The 17,394-nt window shown below is 38.7% G+C and overlaps 1 protein-coding gene across 1 annotated transcript in view; it reads right to left on the minus strand.

Moving 5' to 3' along the window:
• Positions 1-232: 232 nt before the first annotated feature.
• The window catches only part of ITGB6 (integrin, beta 6), a 73,815-nt gene continuing 56,653 nt past the window's right edge, over positions 233-17,394 (minus strand). The window contains exons 14-16 of the mRNA XM_005859357.2: positions 12,228-12,347; positions 8,126-8,292; positions 233-2,361 (exon numbers count right to left, since the gene is read on the minus strand). Coding sequence (XP_005859419.1) covers positions 2,263-2,361; positions 8,126-8,292; positions 12,228-12,347 — 386 coding nt within the window. The 3' untranslated portion in view covers positions 233-2,262. The remainder of the gene's footprint in view (positions 2,362-8,125; positions 8,293-12,227; positions 12,348-17,394) is intronic.

The following is a 17,394-nucleotide window of genomic DNA, read 5'->3' on the forward strand; positions in this document are numbered from 1 at the left end:
GGTAATGTCCAGGCCTGTTTTAAAAGGCCTCGTAATGGGAGTGTTATAACCAGGCAGCAAATTACAGCCTGTTTTCTGCTGTCTCTTGCGTCCTGTGGCTGCCTCTTTCTCCTCTTCTCCTTGGCCCCAGACAGATCAGCAAGGCGGTCAGAGCAGGTCACACAGGGATCCAGAAATCCAAGAAGAGGGTTTTGTAGCAAGTAAATAAAAGGAATTATCGACCATCTACGGCTCATTGTTTAAATTACCATGTTTATTTATGTCAACACAAAATACAATAAAACAACTTACAAAACCCATTTTATCTTCATGTAACATAACTCTTCAGTGAACAGAAGTACTACTGTTAATGTTTTGGCCTTTTCAAGGTCCAGCCCTGGGTCAAAACAGTATTCAGACAAATAGCAAATTCTTCTCTATATATACACAGGAGGAAAACTTACATTTTCTAAAATCCCATTCCAGTAATAATACAGAAATGTCACATGTCGAGGTGAATACTACGGTTGTGCCATCAGAATTGCAACTTCCTTGTTGCTCTAGATTTCCCCCAGACTGTGGGCTTCAGTCGGGAAGTATTGGGCACGTCAGCCCTTCAGGTTTCCAGCGTGATTGCTTAGTAATTTTTTTTTACCATAGCTGTGTACTCCACAAGTGTGAGATTTACCTGAGTTATTAAGAAACCAGAAATAAAGTCTCAAAGTAATCAGTGTGTACAGATCTACCTGTAAGACTGATGGAATTTACCATAGAGTAATCTGCTCCAATTCAGTGGAGAAGCATGAAGCCTCCATTACAGGATGAACTCTTCACGTAGCAAAAGACTTCACATTGGAATTTACTCAAAGGTAATAAACAGGGCACAAAAGTACAAGACTTCACCTGCAATCCAGTAGTCTAAATGCTGTATGTTCTGTCCAGCAAATGATAGTTGCTGTTTAACTCACAAGATCTTTCTATCATTTCACTGACTAAGGAGTCAGCCTCATGCTGTGGAAAGAAGACATGGTTTGGAGCTAGAAGATCTGGATTGTGGACCAGTTCTACTTACTCTCTGAACCCTAGCTTCCTTACAAGGATCAGAGAAGAACATGCTTTGTAAAGTAGTATGTACTATAAGAAATGTTATTTTGCAGTGTCCATCTCTTCAGTCAATCTAAGGATCCCTAATCACCCCCATGTATTTTACAAGTAAAATCTTACTTTTTAAAGTAAATATATCATGCATATTTACCATATGCAGCTGAAATGTCAAGTTATGTTATGCAAGTGGGAAGAGAATATTGGTAAAGAAACCCATTACTCAACGAGGGACTTTTGTACTCTCGATGTGCTTGATTTAAAACCACTTAAAATGTTGTTCCTTTTGTAATATTGGAGCTCTTGTTGAATAAACTAACCATTTAAAGTAATTCTTTAACAAGAAATTAAAACTTTCATATGGCAATTACAGGGGTTAGAAGACTGTGAAACTGAGTAAAATGGATTGAGAAATTTGGGAGAAGCAATAGTTTGAAAACTCAGAATCTGGAGGGGATCTGAGTGCAGAAGTTTATTTTGAGGTAAGTAACTGAAAATAATCTAAATGATAGGCTTGTTATTTTTGTTTTTTACTGGTGACTTCCTAAAATTATAAATTACTTCTTCCTCATCTGTAAAACAAATAAAACACTTATTTGTGTATCTTACTTTTAGGTTCAGACAAATCCACAGTAATTAACACTTAATTTTCATTCTTACATTTGGGATTTCTTTAGAGAATTGCATTCTTTCAGCTGAAGTAAAATCAGAATCTCTTAGAAAAAAAAATCCTCCTTTAGGAAAGGCACATTTACTAAAAGTTTGGAAAAAGTTGGCGAGTGTGCATATGTAATGGGAACATATGGGCCTTGTGACTTGGCCGAGACAAAGACCTCAGGTAGCTATATTCTGGATATAAATGAGATTCTAATTTCAAACATTTTTCAAATGCAGATCAGGCTCCCATGAATCATTTTGATGATTTTTTGAGGCATTAATGCAACAGAGTGAATATTCCTCAAATGATCCCCAAAGTCACCCCTTTGCTAAGGTATTTCTCTTCTTGATTATTTTGAACCTGCCAACATAGTCTCTAACCTTCATACAGAGAATGACTGATCTCCAAATGACCTATTATTATCTTAAACCAAGCTCATTTTGAAGCAAAAAAGAAAGAAAAATTAAGCAGTGCATTAACATTTCATATCAGTGAAACAGACATTTTTTGTGCATGAAGTAGTTCTATCCATCCGTGGAAAGGTCCACCTTTTGTTTTTCCCTGTGTTTATAGGTTACATTTTTAAAGGTGCTGGTGGAGCCTCTGTACAGTGGATTGGTTCCCTAAAAAATAAAAAAGGAGGTTCAAATGAAAGTACATTTTGTTATTACACTGTTTTAACATATCTAAATAATTTCATTGTACATTACCAATTGGGAAAAGAGAGTCAGTTTCAATCCTGAAAGCCATTTGAATAATTTTGATGTTATACTTTTAGTGTTTTAAAAGTAATGCATCTTCATTTTATTTTCTAAGATGCAGAACTAGCCCCTTGTGTGTATTCTAAAAATCTTACCCTTTTTGGAAATGCACTAATTTATTGATGGAAAACAAGACTTTAGCTGTTTTATTCACTGCTATTTTATTATCACTAAAAACAGTGCCCATGTCAGAGTAAGCATTCGGTTATTTATTGAATGAATAGAATGAACCAATAGATGATTCACAGTGAAATGTAAAGTAAAAAATGAAAAAAGTGAGCATACAAAGATGAATGACACAGTAGTACCTGCTTTTATGAAATGTGTTTCTGGGTAGGCTGGTGTGGCTCAATGGTTGAGCATCAACCTATGAACTAGGAGGTCACGGTTTGATTCCCTGTCAGGCCATATGCCCTGGTTGTGGGCTTGATCCCCAGTGTGGGGCATGCAGGAGGTAACCGATCAATGATTCTCTCTCATCATTGATGTGTCTATCTCTCGCTCCCTCTCCCTTCCTCTCTGAAGTCAATAAAAATAGATATATTAAAAAAAAAAAGGAAATGTGTTTCTGGTGAAAGGCATCAAACAAAGGCACAAATAATCTTGCTAAAATGAGATCAAAATTCGGAAAAAGGAGCGACTAGCTGCTTGGGAGAAGCAGAGAAAGATTCCCAGGACAGTGACTGCCTGCTCAGGATCGAGAAAGAACCAGGTGGCTTTTGTAAACTAGTGTTTGAATCAGGGTCACAAGTCGGGTGTTTGCGACACTGGACTCGTGAAGGAGCACAGGTCCCAAGGCAGGTTGGGCAAGATGCTTATGCCCTTGGGGCAGTGAGAGGTGGGGTACTGATGCCTGGATAATTCAGCTGTGCTGTTTGGGCTGTTGGTGTTTCCAGGGAATGTCACCAGGACCAGAAGGACCAACGCTCTCTAGGTGTTTAAAGAAATGCCAAGCTTGTTCCTTCTATTTCTCTTCTTTGGTTTAACTGCTCCTGGCAGGCACAGGATGTCTGGGTAAGGTACAGTCTATTTTCTCCTTCTTTCCAAGGTTGACCACACAGGCTCAGGTGTCAGACAGCCTGGGTTCAATCCAGCAGCACTATGTGACCTTACTTAAGCAACTCCAAGCCTTGGTGTCCTTATCTATAAGAGAGATTGCCGAAATGCTTGCCTTATCTACGAGGTAATGTACTTTAGCACAGTGCCTGGCACACAGTTCCCAATAAATGCTGCCTCTTACTACCTCTAACTTATAGCTCTTCTTTATATTTGGAACTTCCTTTCTTTTTATGTCCTGGAGAGTGTAATAAAGATATCCCCCCCCCCCCAGGGTTTTGGTACACTGAACATTCCCAATCCTATTTCTGAGTATGCATGGAGTCCACATATCATCTCAGACCCTCCAAATTGATAAATCTTATACTTTGGTCTCCTTATTTCATGAACTGTAGAAATGGTAGCAATTTCCAGGCATAGATCTGAAAAAAACATGATTATATTGGCTTTCTAAGTACATTTCTCTCAGCTCTTAGAAGACCTCAATAAAATGAAAAATACTCCCTGGTCTCTCCCACCTGTTGCCCTTGGATTCACCTCAGTGTCTTCATTTTGAGGAGGAATAACACCTGCACCTGTTTCTCTGTTGCCCAGAGCCAGTGGCCTGACCGCAGACTGAGTAACATTTCACCTTTGCTCAGGCCTTTGGAGTGAGATGCTATCTCAGTAATGAGGGCAAACAGAAAAGAGGCTCCTTGGTTGTGGACGATGAGTGAAGGCTAAGTCAGCATATTGTCTCTGCTCCTGAGGTCAGCCCGGATAAATCTGAGGGCCCTCCAGTTCTTACTTAGTCCTGCTTCCATAAGAACTTGAAATTTGGACTGTGAAGAGCATGCTAACGTGTTCTTAGACGCAGGTAGAATATTATTGCAAACAAAAATACGTGGAATTCTATTAAGTTTAAGAGACTATATGCTATTCAGTTTAAGTTGGTTACAGAAGAATAAGAAACGAATTGAAGAGGAAAGATGGGCAGGGTGAGGATAATGAGTAGGGGCACCGGCCTGGAGGAAGAGGGTGGCTTAGGGAGAAGACAAGGTACTCTGAAATTCAGAGTAAATGGCTGTGAGAAGGGCCAGCTTGGATCAGCGAAAGGCGAGGAACTCTCTTGGGGGCCCCATCCCATATCATGTCAAACAAATTGAAATTCACCCCATCTCACTCTAAATGTCGTTTGTTGAGATTGACTGATTGACTACACATGTTATTTTGTAGACACTTAGTTGAATGTGTAATTTTGATTGTGTGGTTTTCATTCTATATTTTTAAAGCAACTTCATTTATTCAGGCCTACAATATTTTGGGAGTCTCTTGCAAAGCTAGTTATAGGGCCTGGGCACGCTAATAGGTGATGGTGGATAAAGCAGACCCCACTGTAGTAGGAGGGTAAGGTGGAAATTTAAAAGTGGAGAAAGAGCAAGTATTTATCGGGGAGGGGGGAGTGTTTCCTGCCCTCAACTGATGCTTGGAGCTCAGCAGAATGAGCTCAGCTCGGGTTTTGCTGACAGCAGGAAGTGTGCCAATGTCTGACATTGCCTCTTCTAGTGCCACGCAGGTGGCAACTTCCCACAAAAGAGTTTCAGCTGAGACACAGGCTTGTGTCTGGTTCCATTTCAGGTGAGTCTGCACTCCTTCCCTTAGACAAGGTTGTGTTTCCCCCAACCATCTGGGGTGACTAGGCTAATTCCCCCAGGCATCAGGGGGTAGTAATTTAGGCTGTAGATTCTGCAAATGCAACTGCACATTTTTAGAGCTTGAAAAAGTGGTAATAAGAAAGCTCTCTGTCATAACCCACAGCTCTCTTAATGATTGCCTAACTGCCAAATGCAGACCTGATTTGTTTAGTACAGTACGAAATCAATCCATGACTGCTAGAAATGTCATACTGAACATTCTTTGCCTCTAGTTAATGACTTGTCATCCTAGGGAAAAAATGTCTAATCAAAGATGAATTTAAATATCTCCCCTTTCTGTTTTCATAAAGAATGTGGATGTGGGTGTTATTTTTAAAAGTAGTAAAAGGTAACCTTTCTTTATGGCTATGATGACATGTTCCAGGAGGCAAGAATGAAACTCTTTTTTATTCTCAGCTCTGTCACCTTTGGAGTCAGGAGAACCAACTACCTCTGTGGTGTATGGAGGTCCCCTGGGTTTTGAAGACCAGTCAAATTCAGTTCTTCAAGAAGAAATATATTTCCAATAAAAACAAAATAAAATTGAAGATCACAAAATAGATACACTGAGCAACATTTTCCCCCCAATAGGATATATTAGTGAAATTTGAGTTGAATTATTTGAGTTAAACCTCTTTTGCATCCAAGTGAATAATTATTATCCAGTCATTATCTAGTCAAGAACATCAAACATTTGTTATTCAAAGAAACTCAGTTTAACAAGGGAATAACATTTTTCATTCATGCTTTAATCTGTATAATGCATATTTTTGTTCCATATTAGACATAGAAATGGCAAAATTTTAGCATTTAAATTTCAGTCATGTTCTACATCCTAAGAGAAAACAATTCATGTTTTGAGGAAATTAACTATTAATTAAAATGTTATTTTAAAGATATTAATCACTTGTCAGTAATCATGCTTTTGTATGAGAACATTAAAATGTGCTGCTTGGTAGATAGACATCACATAATTGCCCAAGTGCTTATTCGTGGAACACCTGCCTATTATTTCCCGAGTGTCAAGGCTGTGCTTGGAAGAAGAGGCTGCAGTTGGATCAACACTTGGAGAAATCTCTTAACATCTCAGAGCCTCAGTTTCCTTACCTTCAAATTGGGAATATGAAGATGATTTCATGGGGCTGGTGGTTATTCAACTAACTGCAGCTGTTGTTGTGTTGTTGTTATTTTTATGCCAACTTAATGACATTCTTTTGCCTGGTTGCCCTTCTAACGATTGTCAGGAATTTGCTTGATAGTTTGTAAGAATTAAAACAGCGATGGCCAGGGGATCAGGTTATGTCAACTGCCCCAACACTTTTGGCCTCAAGCTCTAAGTCATCAAACTAACTTTTAGGTTACATTTGACTTTGTTATGGATGGATAAACTATATACTCAATGCAAACCCACAATTTACTTTCCCAAAGGGTTTTTTTAAATTATGAAAAATCCATACATATACAAAAGAAGATAAAAGCTGTTTAATGAACCTCTGTAGACCTATTGCCCAGCTTCAACAATTATCAAGATTTTGCCACACTTGCTTCAACTCTCTCTTTCTCTCTTCCTCTCTATCTCTCTCTCTTTTGGCTGAATGATTTCAGGACAAACCAGCCTTCATTTTCCTTTATCCCAAAATCTTGATTATTTTTTTTAGCAAAGTCATCATGCCATTATCATACCTAATTAAATTAATCACAATTTGTTGCTATCATTTTAATACCCAGTCTACATTAACCTTTATCCAGTTGTCAAAAAAATGTATTTTTTTTTACTATTCAAATTAGGATCAAAATAAGATCCATACATTTCATTTGATTATTGTGTATAAAGGCATTTTTAATGGGACAATAAAGTATATAAAATGTTCTATTGGTCCTTTGTCCTGCACCATATAATATGATTATTTTAAAATAACTACATAATATATAAACATCCCTTATCAAGATAAATGTATCCAAAACAGAAGATTCCATTTGCTCTAGGAATTGAAGATATCACTAAAAAGTTAGAGAAAAAAGTGTTTGTAACACCAATTTATCTGGGCAGATGAACCCTGAGTAGCATTGTGTTGGCTTGTATTTTCTCCTGTGATATTACTGTTTTTAGAATCAGCAATGTAAGATAATTGCTATTAGATAGCTGGACGCACCATTAGAGATAGAGAGATGAAATTAAAACCATGAAATTGTTTCTATGGGCCTCTAGAAATGTAACTGTCTCTCCTGTGGGAAAGAAACACACAAAATTGGAGTCCTGTTTTGTGTTTGCTTACTGTAAAGAGGAGACACGTAAATTATATCTATTGAGTATGTATATTTAAAGGTTGACACTTTGGGGATTGTTTTTCTCAGGTAGCTGTTCGAAATTTATGATATTCAGAAAAACTGGATGGAATTTAAAAACTCTTCTCAACTTTGCTTTGTAACCTATTTCGAGTAATGTGCATTTCCATGGTAATTGGCATGAACTGTCTAGTACTCATGAACCTTATTCCATTAGTTATAACATAAACGTTTATGGAAATGTGTACACACAGCACCTAAGCTTTATCAAATGGGGCCTGATGGGTCCTCCTGGTGGTGAGAAATAAAATATATGTCATTGGTGTCCCGAAGTAGCTAAATAAGGAGACTCTTCAGAGTGGGGAAATTCCCCCACTGTACTGAGAGACAAACGCATGCTATGAGGACCACCTGGGATCCAATTAGTGGACAGAGGTTCCTTTGTCTCCAAGGCAGAACAGAAATCAAAGCTGTTGAGGACATGGTGAGAGGAGCAAAGAAAGAGCATGGTATACTAACTCTCTTTTAGAGCAGAAGAAAGCTCACTTCCCATTTCTTCTATAAGACACTTTCTCCCCTAGACAAGGAGTAGCCCCTACATGTTTACATACCGTTTGCCACTTGGCCTTTGACCTTTCTGCTTCGAATTTGGCAACCTCTTTGCGATCATGAAATGACACAAGCAGCTTCCAAATGCACAGTAGGACAACCCCAATGAGAAGAATAGCCAGTGAAACCCCCAACATGATCATGGGAATGTTTGGTGGTTTTGGACAGTCTGTGGGAGCAAATAAAATTATATTAAGAAGATGGTACAATCAACATTTTGATAAACATTTGTCATTAAGTTTTCCAACCATATTTTTCTCTAGTAGAGGGGAAAATAGTAACACCCTTTGTTTTGCTGAAAAAATATTTTTAAATGAGTTACTTATTGAAGGATAGCCCTATTCCTTCAAAGTGGAACAGAAGATAAAGTAGCAGCTTGGCTATTCAAAGCAAATGGATATACACTAGAAAGGCTGACTCAGTTAGAATCCAAAAGAGTGAAAATTAATGCACATGGAATATTTAAAGGACCATAAATAAGATATAGTTTAATCACTAAACATAGTCTCTTCTGGGTATATGATAAAGTAGAAATGGGATGAGTGTGTGTGCATACACACACACATAATTACTTTTCTTTATTTTTTGAAACAAAGAGATTATATTAAAAATTATATGAAACCTGCCCCCTGAAAAGTTTCCTACTTACTGCTGCTGATTTCTTATTTAAAAATTTTTTAATAGACAGAAGAGAATCATGGCTTTCAGTTTTATTTTAACTCTAATGCCTGATGTCCTGAAAAGTTCTTGGACTGGGGTCAGGAGAGGTGGGTTCAATTCCTATCTGAACTGAAGTACAGTAGCCATCTAAACCCATCAAGTCCTTTGATCTCTCTGAGCCCCAGAACTCTCATCTGTAAAACAAAGGTGTGGGACTTCAGTGTCCCTTCCTTCCCTGAAATAAGGTTAAGCCAGGTGCTCATGCTGATTAAACCCACAGCTTCCTCAACCTCTCCCCTGAGATTCTGATTTAGTTGGTCTCGGATGCAGCCAAAGATTTTTTATTATTAAAAGTATCCTGAGTGATTGTTATCTTCAGGGAAGTTTGGAGAATTAGAAGTTTTGCGTAGTCCTTTTAACTTGAACATTCTATGAAGTGTTATTTTGACTATTGATGGTATTAATGTAATCTTGCAATTATACAGTACCTTCCCTTATTGACAGCAGAATGACTAATAATCTTTGCAATATGCCTGGGAGATGATACAGTCTTAATGAAACATAAATAAGCTCTCCCCTGGCTTTCATGGGGAGAAAAAATCCCATATAAAAATTATCATTAAATATCTGCCTCCCGCTGTAAGAAGTGAGGCAAATCCATGGCATCTGAAGAGGAAATGAATCATGCTTAGTTTATTTTAACTCTTAGTGCTTTTCGGTGTTTAATAAGGAGAGTTATACACCCAGACTACTCATGCTACTTTCAAGGTAAGAATCTCTAGCTGGTCTGAATTTAAGCGGGACTAATGACCCCCTGACAGTGTGATGCCTGGCCTCACACATCTTTGTTCATTGGCCAAAAAACCATGTAAGGAGATTATGCAGAAATAAGTAAAGAAGCTAATGAAATAGCAACTAAAGTGTGAAGATCTAAAGACTGTTTCTAGCATAGCAAATGAACCATGCTGCTTCTAATAGCTTAGCAACACTCCGGCAAAGAAAGCAGCAGGTGCCTGTCAATGAGAATATATATTGGCTACATCTTTGACTATAAAATGTCTGGGGTGGGGCATAGCATATTCTTGCTTAAAGCAAAATGAACCTTACTAAGACCCTGCAGCCAGAATGTGATTTAGGAGGGCTCTCCACTAAGGAATAAAAAGAGGAGGAATAAGCATGACCTAGCAGAGATGATTATTTTAAGAATTTAGAATCATTGGGACTTATTCATTTCTTGAGATAAGATCTTGGCCCAAGTACCAAAGCAAGTATTACACAATAGAAAATCCAGGTCAGTGTAGCACCTAATTCTAAGGACCTGAGTTTCTAATGCTGCCAGTCTGGTAGGTCCGCCACATATGGCTACTGAACACTAGAAAAGTGACTTTCCAAATTAGGTTGTGTGATAAATGCAAAATGCACACTAATTTTGAAGACTTGGTATGAAAAAAATGTAAACAATCTCATTAAGTTTTTATATTACTACACTGTGAAATGACAATATTTTGGATATAGTGGATTAAATAAAACATTAAAATTCATTTAAACCTTTTTTACTTTTTAATATGGTTACTAGGAAATTTAAAATTATATATGTAGTTTGCATTAACATTTATATTGGACAGTGCTGATATATTTTGGGAATTCAAATATTTATTATGATCACACAGCCAGTGGGAGGCAGTATAGCACAATAGTTAAAAGCATGGGCTTCCAATTCCAGGACCAGCGCTGGTACATAATTGCTGCAAAACCTACCAATTACTTAAATTCTCTATGCCTCAATTTCATTACCTATAAAATGGAAATAATAACAATACCTGATTTATATAGCTGTTGAGGGTATTAAATGAATTAATACATGTAAAGCATCTAGAATAATACCTGGCATATGGTACTAGTAAGGGCTCAATGCTGAGAGTTGCTATTATTACTATAACAAATTCACTCTTCCACCTTTTCTATCCTCAAGACCTCGAGTGCCTGGAACCTCCAAGTTGGAAGCCATACCTACATCTCTGCCAGGAAGACTCCCCAACTGCCATTCTTGCCTGGCCCCTTATGATTGTGGCTCTTACCCTTAAAAGTTTTTCCAGATGTAAGAAAAAAAGATGAGCAAAGAGCTCTCCCTACATCCACATACCCCTGATGATGACCCTTCACTTGGTTTCTTTTTCAATTTGTTTGGAATTCTTAAGCTCCATCTCCTCTTTCCCCACTTTGCTTCTTTTCTATCCAGGCCTCCCACCAGCTGTCCAGAGCATCTCTGGTCTTACAGGGAGAGGGGACTACAGACTCCTGGGGATGGGCTCTGCCCTCAGGGTCCTGAGAGCTCTGGCCTATCTAGCTTTCAGAGAAGGAGGGAGAGGGAGAGAGAAATAGAAACATCAATGATGAGAGAGAATCATTGATCAGCTCCCTCCAGCATGCCCCACACCAGGGATTGAGCCTGAAATCCAGGCATGTGCCCTGACTGGGAATCGAACCGTGACCTCCTGGTTCATAGGTCGACACAACCACTGAACCACGCTGGCCAGGCGAGGGACACATTCTTAACTGAAGACAGAAAAGGGGGGGCACCTGTGAGTATCTAAGAATGTGGCCAAGGCTGTTAAGGCAGAGTCGCTCAAAGGAGATCCTGAAGCCGCCTGTATCAGAGCTGCCTGGGCCACACGCAGGCCTGCAGGTTCAGGTGAGCATGATGCTCACTAAAGTTTAACAACTTCTCAACAAAAGCACCTTTCCCACTCTTCCATCTTCTCTATATCAACTTCTAACATGAACTTCTGTCTCCTCTTCACTGAAGATGCGCTTTTTATCTGAGGGCTTCCTGAGTCCCAACGGGGCTCCAGAAGCTGGTGTGAAAGCAAAGCCACAGAAGCAATGGACTCAGATCACTTCCTCACTTCCTGCTTTGTGTCTTCTTGGTTCGGCGTTATCATCGAATGACCCATGGCTCTAGGTTATGAATTGGTGCATGTTTTATATGCATCATTCCATTTAATCCCTGAGTAATTCCTTAAAAGAAAGTATTATTTTTCCTATTTTACAGATGGGGAAAGAGAGGCAAGTATCTTCCAAAATGTGAAGCAGCTAGTAAGCGGCGGAGCAGTATTTGAACCCAGGTTCACACGATTCAAAACTCAGTCTCATAGGCTGGTCTGCTCCTTCCCGTTAGTCTTTCCTAAAGGTACACTTTGTGCTGACATTGCATTCAACCTTTCTGGGAGAGGACGATTGGTACAAATACACTCATCCTGTCGTCTAGTCTTATTCAGAGATATTGGAACCTATCAAACCTTTTAGTCATTGGGAAAATAGAGGCATGTCATCAAAAATTTGGAAATGTCTTTCCTGGCAAGCTACGCAAAGTGTCTTCCTGGTTGTTTTTTCCTCTCCCATGGAGTATCACTTACCACTGACAAGGAAAGGCACGCCACTCACCTTTCTCGTTGATGCTGTGAATGATGGTTTTCCCTTCGCTGTCTGTAGTTATTAGGAATGTAATAAGACATTCATTTTCTCCTTGTAGAGAACAGGAAACAGAACTATCCTTTGAGAAATCTGCAGATAAAGGAATCATTCATTAGGTTAAATGAGTTTCCAAAAGAGATTATTTTGAAAGCAAAGTAGTATTGAGTTTTAATATGCAAATAGGAAATTTCAACATTGCAGGATAATAGAAAAGACATAAGATTTTTCCCACCGGCTGAGGTTTTAGTTTCTACTCACGTTCCAGAAGAACAGTTCCAGGTGTGGTCAATCAGGACTGACCATCAAATGCACCTATCAAACTGATGGGGGCAGGATTTCAATAGAGCAGTGATTCTCAGCCTTGGCTGCACATTAGAATCACCTGGGAATCTTTTTAAAATCCTGATTTCTGGGCCTCATCCTCCGGAAATTCTGTTTCTTTGTTATGGGGTGGGGCCACAACATTAGTAACAAAGAAACAGAATTTCCAGAGGATGAGGCCCAGAAATCAGGATTTTAAAAAGATTCCCAGGTGATTCTAATGTGCAGCCAAGGTTGAGAACCACTGCAATAGAGTAAAAGTACTTCAAGGCAGGTATGCCTAGCTGTCTTGGGAATAGAATGGCCCTGATTATGGTAATGAGGGGGCTATATGTTCTCCTTGGCTGCGAGCATCTGGGAGGAAGCCTAGATTACATTTCAGAAAGAGACTGCACAGTCCAAACTGATACTGATACTTCTAAGAGGGTGGGGGAGGGGCTTCCTCACAATGCCCTAGTCAAGATTGCTGGCCAGTCCGCGTCACAACAATAAATATATATTAATATCAGGAAACAGAGACTGAAGTGTTATGTAGCTCAGGGACCAGCAAGATAAAGGTAAAGCTCAGATAAAAAGAACCAAGGATAATAGTTTGACTGACCCTTCAGCATAGCCCCTTTCTTAATTTAAAAAAAAAAATCAATTTTTCCTTAAATCTTTTCCAAATAGAAATTATTTTCTTGCTGAGCTTATTCAAGAAGCAGAAAATGAATGTCATATCAGAAATTGGAAATACAGTAAAATGGTCAATCTGAGATGTTAATACTATTTATCAGAGATTCTAGTCCTGCATCCATGCCAAAATTATGTAGCATTTTCCCAACTAAAACACCACTTGCTTCAAGTTGTCCTATCTTACAAGTTGGAGACTTTTTACTGATATAGTTACAAACACTTTTACAGAAACCTGTAAATAGAATGATTGTTATTAACCTAAAATTTAAAAACAAATCCAGTCTTAGTGTACTAAGACTCAGTGGGTCAGAATATTAAAATGGGACTGTCCCAGATAATCTTGGACGTACTCTTGCTAGACTTATAACTTTTCTCAGTGGCTTAAATATAAAAGAAGGTTTTAATGAAACAGAATCTATATGTCTTGCTCTGACTCTAACAAAAAAAAATGTAATAGGATTTTTTTGTTGTTGTTCAGCATTGCCATACTCATAGAAAGACAGAAATATATAAGCTGTTTTGCATTCAATCTCTAAGATAAAAATCTCACATTAGGGTCTGTGAGAAGTATGCCTGTATTACCTATTAAAACAGAGACTAGTAAAACTTTTAGCATTATTACTAAGATTTCAATGATAGGTTTAGGTGTTTTTGAATCCATTAGAAGCATCTATGCACACAGAAATATTAAGAAATCTAATTACAAATCATTCAAATTTGGTCATTCCTAAATGTTTGTGATTGTCTAAATCACCTGTGAGTTCTGGAAATATGGATTTCAGGGCCCCGCCCCTGGGCATTCTGATTTGGGAGGTCATTGGTATACACAGGCATTTGTATTTGAGTGAGTTGCTTAATAGTATTTTTAATAAGGTGGTTCTAACTAAGAGGTTTGGGAACCTCTGGGCAACACTTGATATTGAAATTTGTGTTATTTCCTATGTTTGATACCAACAGAACTGTCTGTATATCATTCATATTTTGGTTATTTTTCGATGGCCTTCAACACACATCCTTCTGCCACACCATTCGGTGAACTAGGATTCATCCAGCCTTGGGGAGTATGCCATTTCCTGTCGGACTGTTTTTCTCCTTCCCTCCCTCTCTCCACCACCACAGCGCAAACCCACTCTGTTCCTCTTGAGTTTACTTAATGGAACATTTTATTCTCAGGTAGAAAATATGTGGATAACTTACAATACTCCTTTCAGTAATATTAATCCTGCTTTTTTATTTTCTTTTAAATAGCTACATCGAAGCACAGGGAGGCTTAATTTACTTGGCCAGGATTATTTAAGTTTTAATGGAACTGCTAATATGACCTTTGAGTCATGACTCCCTTCTTGCTTTAATTACTTCACCACTCCTTTTCATGACGGTTATGACTTTAGACTTGGCCCGCTTCACAGTGTTTGGGTATTAAAATGGTATTATTGAATGTGCAATGAAAGGGTCCAGCTTGGGCTGGAGATTTGCATAATTAGCTGCTAAGGTTTTCTTTTGTTGTTCATAAGAAATGGACCTTTCTTTTCCCCCCACCTTTATGAGTGTCAGCAGTGCTGTGCTAGAATAATACAAGGAAAATAAGATCTCAGGCAGTCCATGAAATCATACTTAGAAAAGGAAGAAATGTGAGAATGGGGTGAGGAGCCTGGGGTCTAGGGGGGGTCTAGGAAAAATGTGGAAAACTAAACCGCCGGCACCACTGAATCAAGATAACTGTGTGTTTAAGACCTCTGCTCCGAGACCACGTCAGTAGTTCTCAGAGAAAGCAGTTTCCCAAGCAGAAAAAAAGGCTTCTGTGGTCGCTGTGCGTACTTAAAATACAGTGTATTTAAATACAGCAACCTCCCTTTGCCTCTCCTGACAATTTGCAACGTACATTTAATGTCATGTGCATAGGAACTCTCAGGAGTTCTTTAAGGAAACAAAAGGTGTAGCTTCCCATTTCCAAAATGCATATGACCATGGGTGCGTAGTTTCCCATTTAACACGTTGGGAGTTAGTGTCCCATGGAACACGGTTTGAGCAACAAAGCTCTGAGTACATGAATGTTGGGGTAGATGAATAATGTCTCTTTCAGCAAAATGGGTCGAATGAAATTGAACTGAATGTCCTTGGAAATGCTCGCACAAGTCAGGACAGCACAGCTGGGGAATGATTTATTTGGATGATAAAGTTATACTTACGTTACCCTCCCTGTCCTAGTTGGGGAAGGAAGGGCTGATAAAGACCCCATGGAAGAACAAATATGTTGTGATAATTTCAAGGTGATATGATCAATAACATAACTGGGTGAGTAACTTGAAATAGGACTTATAACAGGCTCATTAGAGAAATGACTTTTTAATTCACAGGTTAACAAATACATATTTTTCTCAAATTCATTGAGATTAGTGCTTTTAAATGGTATTAGAAATGCAATTATTGTTTTTAATTTCTGAGTTAGAAATAGTTGCATTCCCCTCTTTTGAAGATAATGTAGTCAAGTACACAAAAAATAATAATGCAAATATTTTAAATGCCACTTGAGATGTAGTCTTCCCCTCAAATCTAAGCACGTATGAAAATGTACTTAGAAAACTGTGTATTTAAATATGGTAACTCCCCTGTTCACGATTTCCATGTTTCCAAGGCTCGCTCTCCTTTTCCCCTCAGCACATTAGATTTCTCCGGCTGCTCCTGCATAGGGTTCTAGTCATTTGCAAGGCATTTTCTGCAATTTTTAGTCATTTCTTGGAAATATCTGGTAAATATCCCAGATGGTTGGTGTGAAATGAAGCCAGGAGGATATGCTGAGATTTGTACTAGTTACTAATCCGGGCAGTCCACAAATGCCGCTTTCCTCAGTGCTTTCACAGCATCTCACCTCGGGATTGGCGTAAGGTATACACCATTTTGTCCAATTTACGGCTATTTGGCATATTTTTTTAGTTACCAGAAAAAACACAGACGAGGGGTTTTATGAGCACCAATCATGGCCCTCCATTTAGGGTTATTCAACGGTGCACAGTCAGAGATCTCAAGTTTGAAACAATGTAGGTAATTTTCAAAAAAAAATAAATAAATTTCACTAACTTATTCCTCCTTGGAAATGGATTAATTTTGGTATTTTAATTCCATCTATTCAAGACACATATCCTAGCATGTCATGAATTATTGTCTTGATTACGCCACTTCGCCCGGGATGCATCTTGTTGGCGTCTGCAGAGCGTGCAGAGCAGCCGTTCTAGCTGAGCAGCATGATAATGCAGAGTGTGTGGTGGGGGAAACACCAATCCCCCCAGACTGTCCTTTTGGGAGGAGTCAGTCATCTTCTTTGTCTTAATGTTCACAAATTATTTTTCCCAGCTAAAATGCAACCCATTTGAATATTTGAGATGTCAATTTGCCATGAGGAAAGATATAATTTTAAGTAATTATGTTTTAAAATGACAGGTGAAAACAAGAGCAGGGCTTGCTAAGCAGTTAAAGGTAACAGGCCCTTCTCATATTTTGAGAGTGAGACAACAGGGAATTAAAGATGATCATGTAGAGCCCATATTTGGAAATTGGGAGTAAGAGCATACAGAGGGGAGAGGAAGAAAATCAGTCCACTAATCAGAAACTGCCCAGTGTCTGAGGGCTCTATCAGGAAGCCCATCGTATACCTTGCTTTGTCCTATTTTGAAATACAGCAATTGGATAATAGGGGACAATTTCAGGCTTGGGGGTTAACATTTAGATATTTCTTCAATTTTCTTCCTTCTAATTCAAACAATATAGCATTCTGGAATTCTCTACAGTTGTATCTGTTAAGGCAGTGGTTCTCAACCTTCTGGCCCTTTAAATACAGTTCCTCATGTTGTGACCCAACCATAAAATTATTTTCATTGCTACTCCATAACTGTAATGTTGCTACTGTTATGAATCATAATGTAAATATCTGATATGCAGGATGGTCTTTGGCGACCCCTGTGAAAGGGTCATTCGACCGCCAAAGGGGTCGTGACCCACAGGTTGAGAACCGCTGTGTTAAGGAGAGGTGAACTTGCCCACAGTGACGTCAAATATAATAGCCGTGACTTTAAATGTCTTGTATCCCCAACCACCAGGTTTTTAGCCTTATGGAATACATTTCCCCTTAATAACTAATATGAGG

The sequence above is a fragment of the Myotis brandtii genome, unplaced genomic scaffold (genome assembly GCF_000412655.1).
Source record: "Myotis brandtii unplaced genomic scaffold, ASM41265v1 scaffold125, whole genome shotgun sequence".
NCBI classification, from domain to species: Eukaryota; Metazoa; Chordata; class Mammalia; order Chiroptera; family Vespertilionidae; genus Myotis; species Myotis brandtii.